At 42.4% G+C, this 11,394-nt stretch overlaps 1 protein-coding gene across 1 annotated transcript; it reads left to right on the plus strand.

The window, feature by feature from the left end:
* Positions 1-7,449: 7,449 nt before the first annotated feature.
* LOC125704486 (cyclin-dependent kinase 4 inhibitor B-like) lies at positions 7,450-10,566 on the plus strand. Its single transcript, XM_048970074.1, has 2 exons — positions 7,450-7,763; positions 9,130-10,566. The coding sequence occupies exons 1-2, from the start codon at positions 7,641-7,643 to the stop codon at positions 9,385-9,387; spliced, it is 381 nt and encodes a 126-aa protein (XP_048826031.1). The 5' UTR covers positions 7,450-7,640; the 3' UTR covers positions 9,388-10,566.
* Positions 10,567-11,394: the final 828 nt, after the last annotated feature.

An 11,394-nucleotide genomic window follows, 5' to 3' on the forward strand; every position in this document is an offset into this window, starting at 1 on the left:
TGCATGTCTCCTGGGTCACGTGTCTCCTATGCTGCATGGGGGCTGCATGTCTCCTGGGTCGCATGTCTCCTATGCTGCATGGGGGCTGCATGTCTCCTGGGTCGCGTGTCTCCTATGCTGCATGGGGGCTGCATGTCTCCTGGGTCGCGTGTCTCCTATGCTGCATAGGGGCTGCATGTCTCCTGGGTCGCGTGTCTCCTATGCTGCATGTTTCCCGGGCCACATGGAGGTTGTGTGTCTCCTGGGCCGTGTGTCTCCCAGGCCGCTTAGGGGATGCGTGTTTCCTATGCTGCATGTCACCGGGGTCGCATGGAGGTTGCATGTCTCCTGGGCTGCTTGGGAGCCACCTGTCTCCCAGGCTGTGTCAGGACCACGTGTCTCTTGGGCCACATGGTATCTCCTGAGGTTGCACGTCTCCCAGACTGCATGGGAGCCACGTGTCTCCTGGGCTGCGTGTCTCCCAGGCTGCGTGTCTCCCAGGCTGCGTGTCTCCTGGGTCTTGTGTCTCCCAGGCCATGTGAGGGCTGCGTGTCTCCTGGGTCTTGTGTCTCCCAGGCCATGTGAGGGCTGCGTGTCTCCTGGGTCTTGTGTCTCCCAGGCCATTTGAGGGCTGCGTGTCTCCTGGGCTGCGTGTCTCCCAGGCTGCGTGTCTCCCAGGCTGCGGTTTCCTGGGCCTTGTATCTCTGAGGCCATGTGCGGGCTGCGTGTCTCCTGGGCTGCGTGTCTCCTGGGCTGCGTGTCTCCCAGGCTCCGTGTCTCCCAGGCTGCGTGTCTCCCAGGCTGCGGTCTCCTGGGCCTTGTATCTCTGAGGCCATGTGCGGGCTGCGTGTCTCCTGGGCCGAGTGAGGGCCACATGAGGGCCATGTGTCTCTCAGGCCACGTGGGGTGGGAGCTGCATGTCTCCAGGGCCATGTGGAAGTCGTGCTTCTAGTTTTCTAGTGTAGTAATTCCTAGTGTATGATTTGTGTTCCTAGTTTCAGCGTTTGCCAGGTATCTTCTGTGTTCATTTAATGTTACTGCGTCAAGCTGTTTCTTGTGGTTGCTGTGCCTCAGTTGATTGGTTAAGAGTCTTACACCTGTTCCTTGTTTGCCCTGGTTTTCTTTGTGTATTTAACTGCCTGCTTTGCTCTGTTCCCTAGTCAGTCATTGCGTCTGTGTTACCGCGTGTTGTTACTTTCAAAGTCCTGTTCCTGGTGTTGCCTGCTTCCCTTTGTAGGTTTATTTACGGATCGTTAATTAGCATGCATTTCCCGAAACCCTTCGTAACCGAAGTAGTTCCATATCTCGTTCGTAGATTTACTAGTGCTCCGACCCACTCGTTATTTCTACAGTCGTGCCTGCTGTCTTGTTGCAGACCGAGAAATCGTCCAAAATAGCGTCAATTTGTTTTTTGTCATCTATTTTTGGACAAGGTAATAATGCTGATGATATAATAAGAGGTCAATATTGTTATATAAAACTAAGAAGTCGACTACAAATCAGCACGAATTAGGCTTGTATGCCATTTCAGCACGTAATAGGATTGTGCACCACTCAGAAGTGACTGCAGAATGACCTTAAAAATCAAATTCAGTTCATAAAATTGCTTGAAAACACGGTGCAGAATCGCAATGCGACTTCGAACATAATTCAAAATAAATAAAATGGAATTGATTTCACGTCAATTTGTATGCATAGTGAAACTGCAACTTTAATAATACAGGTTAAAAGTTATATGTATTTAGCCAGCATGTTAACATACACAGCATTCCCTGAATCCCACCCAAACCCCCACCACGCGATCACGCATATTTACAGCAGCAAAACGTACCCGTCGGCCATGCCCACCTGATCGAGCACCTGCTTGAAAGGTCTGTGTATGTCGCTATTATTCATGGTAACACACAGAAACAATTAAATATGCAAAATCAATAAATATATGCTCCTGGAAAAGGACTTTGAGGGCTGGTGTAAACCAAATGCATATTTCTACAACAGGCTAAAACAATTGCACAATTTTATCTTTCAATCATACAAATGTAACGTTACTCACCAGTACATATATACGAGGTCAATATATACATCTACCATACTGGAAGAAAATATGTTATGTAATTATTTATGCGTTGCTAGATTCAATGACCATTCCAGTGTTGTATGATGCATTGAATTTTAATTAATTTATTTTTTCTTATTGTCATTCCAACGCCTTACAGGATGTGGCCAAGTGCATTCAAAATCCAGTTGATAAATTCTGAACAACCCTGGTAGGCTACATAATGAGCTAACCAAACAAACTTGCTGTGTGTCCAGTCACATCTTTTGAACTGGGAAGGTGAATCACCCCTCACGACCAGCCAAGGCAGAGAATTGTGACAGTCAGCTGAAGACAGCATTTGAGATGGCGCTGTCCAGGAAGCTGATTTTGCAGGTGGTCATGAACCCTCTGGAGCATCTCATTAATGAACAATTCATGGAGAAATACAGGCTGACCTGGGGTGAAATAATGAGCCTCCTTGGTCTGGTGCAGGATAAATTGAAAAGAGGAACATACAGGAATTTTGCCCTCAATGCACCGTGCAGCTTCTGACAGCTCTCTGCTTATACACCCCCTGGTGGATTCCTGCAGAGCTACAGGTGCACATGGCCTCAGCAAGGCTGCTGTGTCCTGCACCTGTGCATTGATCACATTTCTGTTGCATCATACACTGTTGCATCATTCCAGTGCTGAATCCCCAAACCATAGCTGAGGAAACATATACCCTCATACACCAAAGAACACAGTGTGCTTTGGGCATGCGGAGGATGTGATTCTGGTGTTCATTGATTTTCTAATTAGTCTATCCTTTTATTTAAATTTACATACGTCCGGTGTGACAATACCGCTGAAATATGTGGAATTGACGTTCCTGTTATCGACAGTCTACGGTTTTCTCATGCAGGGACTGGGGAGGAGCCAACACAGTACTACTTAAGGTTCATTTGTTAATTCTGGAAGCTGAAAGGGTTTTTTGGAAACACGTAGACCTCGCCCATTCTTTACTTACGTCATTTAAAAAATCGATTAATTTTGGGAGTGCCACCCCTGTTTTCTAAATAAAACCCTTCTGTCTTGGAACTGCTGCTCCTTCTTTATGTCTGTGTCATGCCACGTTGCCGTGACATGGTGAGATGGTAAGTAATAAAATGGCATTCAGGCCATGCAAATGAGGGCATATTTTCATATTCAGGCCTGCAGATTGTGGGCACAGAGTGGCACTGTGCCAGGGTGAGACTATGATGAGAGAGCCTAATGACAGGGAGACACTGGAACTGGGCATCACTGTGAAGGGGGGGGCCTGTGATGGTTTGACACTGTGACAGGGTGAGACTATGATGAGAGAGCCTAATGACAGGGAGACACTGGAACTGGGCATCACTGTGAAGGGGGGGGCCTGTGACGGACTGACACTGTGCCAGGGTGACACTATGATGAGAACTCAGTGACTGGGAGACACTGTGAAGGGGGGGGCTGTGATGGATTGACACTGTGACAGGGTGACACTATGATGAGAACTCAGTGACTGGGAGACACTGTGAAGGGGGGGCTGTAATGGATTGACACTGTGACAGGGTGACACTATGATGAGAACTCAGTGACAGGGAGACACTGTGTAGGGAGGGGGCTGTGATGGATTGACACTGTGACAGGGTGACACTATGATGAGAACTCAGTGACAGGGAGACACTGTGGAGGGGGGGGCTGTAATGGATTGACACTGTGACAGGGTGACCCCTACAGCGGGTGGCCCTCTGACGGGGTGACACTGCGACGGGGTGACATTGTAACAGTCCTGCTGTGCCTGCTGCCAAATCATATAAACCAGTGAAGCAGGAAACACCACTGAGACTGGCCTGCACTGCTTTGCCTGTTCAGAAGGTCACCTACCAGTACAGCAGTCACTCAGCTTTGCACTGGGCCCTTACAAGCTTCCCAGGGCCTGCCTTGCCTTTCCAGGGGCCCTAGGCAATTTAAATAGACCATTGACTTAATTGATAAACTTAAGCCCTCAAACATTTTATGTCCTGTACTTCCATTCAGACGGTCTTTTCGGGTAAAATGAGTGCCTTGATTGGTGAGGTGGGCCATCTATTCTCTAATCTAGAAATGACTGTACTCATAATGATTCTGAATATTCATAAGGATTATATATATATATATATATATATATATATATATATATATATATATATATATATATATATATATACATACATACAGTCATTTATATATATATGAGATAACTACCAAGAAAACATTTTATACATTAGCACACAATAGCTGCTTTATTATATTTGTGAGTAATTTAAAGCACTGGAGCAGTGCCCCCCCCCCCCCCCCCCCCCCCCACATTACCTGACAAACACTTGCCCAGCACCATCACTGGCATTTACACAACATAAAAACAAGAAACCGAGGGCAAATCTTAAATTGCATACTCCTCCTGAATTCACCATATTTACTTAAATGTATAAAAACATGGATAAAATGTATTTTAAAACTTCACGCATGGTTAAACAACAGTAAGTGAATGAAATTTATACTGCTAATGAATCTAAGTGGCTTCATAGGCAGACGCCCGACTGCTCGCTTCCCGTTTTCGTGCAGTAAACATGCGGAGAGCACGGGGATTTCCGTAGTCCATCCAGCCGTCAGCGCACCAACCCGCGGCCCGCGTTCCTCACCAAGAGGGGAAGGTCATATTTTTTTGGGCAAACAAAAAACGCCTCGTTTCTGAACGGCTGTGCGATTGCTAAACACACCCACACCATTCGTTCAAAACAAATTCATTACAGCTCCATTCATGGTTCACCTTGTTCTCCTTGCTTTTATTTTCCAGAGCGCCCGTCCCATTGCAGCTTCCCCGGACGGTTACGTATAGGTACGACCGCAGCGGGCACCCGCATCCCCATGCTGGAATTCAACCGTTCACGTTCAGTTTTCAGCTTTTCATATCTAGTTTTCAAATTGAACCCAGCGTCCAGTAATCAGCAGCTTGTTAGTTATGTAGTGTTTGCTTTATGGGTGTACGAGGCACTGCAGAATCCATGTGCCCAGCAGGCCCGGAGCGGCCAGTCGGGACACCCTGGAGAACTCCCCGTGGGTCCGTTATTTGTTGTGCTGGTCAGAAACCATGGGCGCCGCCGCCATTAAATGTGAGGGGGACGTGTATTTCGTAAATATTCGTTTGGACCCCCCCCCCCCCCCACAACATTTAACATGAAACATTAGTTTTATGCCAGTGTGTGTTCCCCACATTCAAATTTTTTCTGACGCACCTGTCAGAAACAAAATCATTTTAGGCGTTTACCTTACAGGTGTAAAGTTGAGGCGGTCGGAAACAAACGTTGCAACAGTAAAATTCTACAACACGCTTGATAATATTAACCAGGGAGTCAAAGACCCTGATTGCTGTGCATATAGAGAAACGCGCGAATACGCAGTACACGCTTCAGTGCGATCGCATGTCACTTAGAGCTGAGGTGCCACAACTAATGACTTATTATAGCTCATCACTCGAAGTCTCTCAACCGATGCATGTCAGAAAGAGACCAGGCGGGGCTGAAAAAGTCAGACCGCTTGAACAGTTCAATGTGCTATTTATGATTTATTTGCTTCTTAAAATGTAATTTTTCGCGATAATAAGACATAAATTGTGGCATCATTCATCAAAGTTCCAACAGAAGAAGTCAAAATGGGCTGGTATTGGGAACTAAATTCCCAGGCACTCTGCCTGATGCCCAGAGCTTGACATTTCAAAAAGCATGTATCAGTACTCACCTTGTTATTCACTGCCGGTAACCTTGACTTTGAGAAGTGGCAGCTGTAAGAAACGCATTCTGAAGGAAAAACGAAGAGGTACCGGGCCGCTTGACGCACCGCCAAAGCCCTGCTAGACGGCGAGCGCTCCGTCTTAAAACAAAACTATAAAGCAATTCCCGTTTGTTCCCTTTGGATGTCACATTTTCTAGAGCCAGTTCCACGTGGGAGGGAAAGTGAAAATATCGGTGTTTCTTAGGATAAAACTCATTTAAACGAAAAAATAATAGGCCTATATTAATTCGCAATAAAGTGGTGAGAAGATGATTGTATATTAATGAAAATAAAAAGTAAAGCTTGTTTTAGACGCAGTAACTGTAGGATTGTTATCCAAAATGTATTTCAAGCCTATAGGTTATAATATTCGCGCACTGTGTTCGGTTGATAGGGCTGGTATAAAATACGCCAATACTAAAAAATAGTACGACAGAAAACTGAATCAGTGTGTCATTGGCAGCAATACGATTGTTGTGTATTATCTACCTCACCTGTATGCCAAATAAATGTAATAAAAAATAAACATAGACTCATCGGACGTTTTAGGAGAAGCATTTCCAGGCTTTACTGCAGAGTGGCTGTGCGTTTCTCACAGCCGTATAAAATATTTGACGAGTAAAAGAGCGCGCGTTTACCTTACAGGATATATTAACTTTTTGCTTTTCATTCGTTCCTAATGCTAACAGAACGGTCGTATTATTTCAAGTTAATTAATTAAAAATGTCAGGATGCGCTTCATATACAACATATACGATTTTTTTCTGAATTTCATGCAAACAGTGGTGGAGCTAGACTTTTATTTAAGGAGTGGCCAAAGGGTGAGCAAGGCTTTCTCAGGGGGGTCCATATAAATATGATAAATGAACTACACACTCATAATAAACAATGAGTTTGTAAATGTTTCTTGAATAAACACAAAAAACATTTACAAAATCATAAACACCAATCAAAAAGACCAAGCCTAATCTAATCCAGGACCAAACATGAACTCAAACTGGATTAACCCCAGACTAAACCTAGACTAAACCATGACCAAACAAGGAGTAAAATTGCACGAAGGACCAAACAAGAGCAGTGCACGTGTAAATTCAAAGAAATTAATAACGGTTTCTTTTCGATGGCATTTAGTTATATTATGCTGCACAACACGATTGTATTTACTTTGTATTATAGTTTTTATGGGGCTATTTAAAAAAAAAAAACTTGTCGACCTTTTTATTTTGATTTTGGTTTGAATACATTTAATCTTACCATGTCGTCATACAATCCTATGAAAAAAAACATGGAAACATGTGAGCTGAATGTTTGCTTTGCATTAGTGGATTGTACATCGAATTATAGGGGAAGTTAAACTTAAAAACTGCATCTCTGTTTCGGGCTGAATTTTCCTTTGAATGCACGACAGAGAAATGAGCGGCAGGGATTGTGTACATTTTAATGCATTAAATTTGAGCGAATATGTCAGCTTTTTGTTTGAACAATAACACAGGTTTATCAATTCATAGCAGACAGAGGCCAAAGAACACGAAAACCTGTCAGAAGGCGGCTGTGAGATGGGATCAGCGCCGCCCACCCGACCGCTCCGCCTCATAACACACATATCACACGGCCGCTTGTGGCTTCCTGTTTGCGCTCGCTGAAACTGCGCGTCACGGTCTACGCACCGGGCAAGTCTGAGCAGATCCACAGGCGGAGAGCGAAGCGTTCCGAGTCCCTCCTGCATCCACTACCAGGCTGGACATGCTGTCTCCGGCCGCCATGCGGCTTGCGTACCTGTCAGCAGGGACACAATTTTAATAGTACAATGGATCGGGGGGATGTGCTGACATCGGCCGCGGCGACGGGGAACTACGAAAACGTCCAAGCTCTGCTTCAGGCGGGGGTCGATCCCAACGCGGTGAATAGGTTCGGACGGACTGCCCTCCAGGTCGGTGCCCCGACCGCCAGAGCATCGCCACCAAAATCATTTTCTGGATGCGAGGTGGTGTGTTGTGGTCATGTCAAATAATCAGCACCTAACGGGCTACAAAACCCTGGCGCAAATACTTAAGATTTAAAATCCAGAGTTATAATACTGCATTGGTTCCGTTATCAAATGCTCTGCATTTCCTAGATATTTTACTCTAACCGTATCACATAATCAGCTCTTTAAAAGACTACGAAAACCGACTATTCGACATTCAACATACAATATGCATTATACTGACGTTTACGATTTAATACCAGTATCTTAATGTTATATTTACTGGGGTATTTTTAAAACTTGATAAACTCACGAAAGTCTGACGACATCACATAATCAGGGTGTTAAAGAAACTTAACATTAATACAAGCCCTGTACTATAGGGTTACTACTGTTTCAGAAATAATGTCAGCATCACCTTGTCTATATTTGTCACTTATTATAGTGCAATATGATTCCAAATTTTCTATTTTTGTTTATTTGTATTATAAATCCGCGGTTACAATTTGTGAAATAATTTGTAGCAAACATAAAACTAACAAAACTAAATGTAAAAAATCCATCACGCAGTTTCTATTTCGGGCTGTAATTGTTCAGCAGTTATCCGTGTCGCTATCGTTTTGCATGCTGCATATTGCAGTGCAGTGTACAATTTTTAATTTTGTTATTAGTTAGTAAATGAGAATCAAAAGCTTAATTATCATTATGCAAAGGTGTAACGAAAATTGTGTACAGTCCATTGCAGTGCAAAAATAATAGAATATTACAAGAAATAAATTATTTTTAATTATTTTATTTTTTCTTTTCTACAAAAAAGGTCATATATAACAGAGAAGATTGTTGCACATTGTAAGTTTTAGAAATATTGGACAGATTTAACTTGGTAAGGTATTGCAAAGGTTTGCGAAAGATCCTAAAATCCTAAAAGAGAGTTTTGTTTTGTGGTGAATAAATAAATTACTTTTTAATAAATTACTCTTAAATTATTCTTAAATAACTAGAACGAAATTGTATACTTAAGTAGTCCATATCGAGTAAAAAAATCAAAAAAGGGTCTTACGCTCGACTGAAAGTATGTATGAGCAAGTTTGCCACCTAATTGTCTATTAACAGGCAGTGTTTTCTACAGTAAAAGACTTGGAGTTCGATTCACCATATTTTTAAAGTGAATAATAATAATGAATGTACATAATAATGATTACATAATAATAATAACTGACAATAATAGAGGTAACATTCATACTCGTCGCCGTATTAATTTAACATGATATTTGTAACAGGTTTTTTTTTTTGGAGTACTGTAATAGTAAAATATTCACCGATTGCTCAGGTCATGATGATGGGAAATACCGCCGTAGCACGACTGCTCCTCCAGCACGGAGCCAATCCCGGCGTCCGGGACCGCGACACCGGCGGCACGCCACTGCACGACGCCGCCAGAGAAGGCTTCCTTGACACGGTGAAGGTCCTGGTGGCGCACGGAGCTGAAGTTCACGCCCGGGACAACAGAGACCAGCGACCGATAGATCTCGCCATGGAAAACGGGTATAGGGACGTGGTGGATTTTCTGGAATTACACCTTCATTAAGCAATACAATCCACGTATGACGTGAAAGATAGTATTCATACCAAAAAGTACATTAACGACTTTTACTGCTTTTTTAAAGTAGGCAATGCATTCGCGTAGTCTCGTGGTAAAATCTAGCTTTTCAAAGTGCTTATAAATTATTAACGGTACACCATATAAGTTAAACCGGCGAAAGGCGTATTTTTATCTTTTATCATACTCTTTCATTTATTAGAACTAGTCGATTCAGGCGATATTGATTTTACAAAATAAAGCGCATGTATGTTTGCCATGAAAAAGCTGAAAACACGGCAGGTCGATTTGTAACAAAGGATTCAAAAGCTATATTGTCGTTACAATAGGGCCAGTTGCGTGCCTCCCTTCAGACTTAAAAACATAACGATAAATACCAATAAATAGCAAACAAACTGGAACAGAATAGTGAAGACGGCATTAAGTACAACCGACCTCGTAGTCGGCTGCTTATTCCTCAGCAGCATGACAGAAACTGTATTATAATTAGGCCTGTAGTAGTGGTGGTATTCTGTTTGGATCATATAATAAAATTTAAATTATTTGGTTAAAATTATTATTATTCTTATTGGTGAAATTTTGAAGTGTGAAGTCTATATCGGCGTAAATCGGTTACATTTCAATGAAAAACATTTAGGTCGGAAATATTTCTTTTGTTAGTATTAATAGATTAGATAATTTATACTAATGTTATGTTGGAGTGTTACTTTACAACTGAAAGTGCCGATACTGCGGCGGCAGTATGAAAAGTCCATAATCGCTCCAACGATTTATTTTTATATTAGTTTTTTGTTTTGCTTTTTTTTGTATACGGCACTTTTACATTTATTAGGTCCAATTTTGTGGCGGGCCAAAGAGCCGATACCATTTCATAATTACTGAGCATTAAATCCATTAACTGGGGTGTGCCCGAATCATGCAGATTTTCGCGGATTTATAACGATTATAACGATACAATTTCTTGTATAAACGATCTCTTTCGTTTTTTCCCCATTTACGGTTTTTTATGCGTTCTCTTGGTTAATGTAGCCTTATTGTAACCTGTGGCTTACAGTTTAGTTTATATAGGATGTACCGTCACTGATTATGTTTCTGTACAGCTTCTTCCTACCTGGGTTAAAGGCCTATCAGAATAAAATATTGGCATGCATGAATATTGAAATAAAACGCATCCGCGAACTGCAGTATTTTTAATCAGATGCATGTTGACGTTGTGAATGCTGGGAGCGCTCGGCGCTGTTTCATTTCCGATGTTTCTGTTATTTATCTACCACTGTAATTAAATTATCCCACTTCAGATAAGCAAGCTGCGTTTGACATTTCTCGCCGCTCTCGTTCTTTCAAGTCAAGTTACACACTTAATAGTCATTTAAGAATAAGCAGCACACAATGAAATTAAATATCAGTTGTCCTAAACTTTTAAAAAAAGACATCGCTCTTAAGACAATATAGACGAGACACACACACCCACACAGTGCACACACGCATACACACACACACACACACACACACACACACAGTGCACACACGCAAATACAGACACACACACGCTTTTGGACTTTGGGGTCCACAACAGGCCCAAGCACAGAGAACAGAGACGACCTCGAAAATGCTTCAGGCCTGAGACACAAATGAGGAAATTCAGACTGAAAAGGAGAAGCTACTGGAATAAAATGATGTACGATAGCAGAAAATGGAGCTGCGAAGGCGGGGTGAGGAGAAAAGCTTTAGCCAAATAATAAACGTATCTCGTTATTTTAATGAGAGGCTGTTCGTATTTCTTTAGCACGGATTATTTAAACGCTATCGGAGTGTAAAGAAATCAGGCATTATATTCTAAGCAGAACTGCAATTATTGACTTACGACATAGGAAAAATGAACTAGAAAATTGCCAAGAGTATGTTAAAGATTAGCCTTGTTCTATGTAGACATATCAGATACATGCCGTAGCATACGTTGGTGTATAATTATACAGGTAAAACTGAAAATAATTT

This window comes from Brienomyrus brachyistius, chromosome 12, assembly GCF_023856365.1.
Source record: "Brienomyrus brachyistius isolate T26 chromosome 12, BBRACH_0.4, whole genome shotgun sequence".
NCBI classification, from domain to species: Eukaryota; Metazoa; Chordata; class Actinopteri; order Osteoglossiformes; family Mormyridae; genus Brienomyrus; species Brienomyrus brachyistius.

Excerpts from the sequence above, each read along its gene's own strand:
- LOC125704486 (XM_048970074.1), top strand. The coding sequence starts at position 7,641 with ATGGATCGGGGGGATGTGCTGACATCGGCCGCGGCGACGGGGAACTAC. Across the intron at positions 7,764-9,129 it reads TCGGACGGACTGCCCTCCAG|GTCATGATGATGGGAAATAC; the intron begins GTCGGTGCCCCG and ends CCGATTGCTCAG.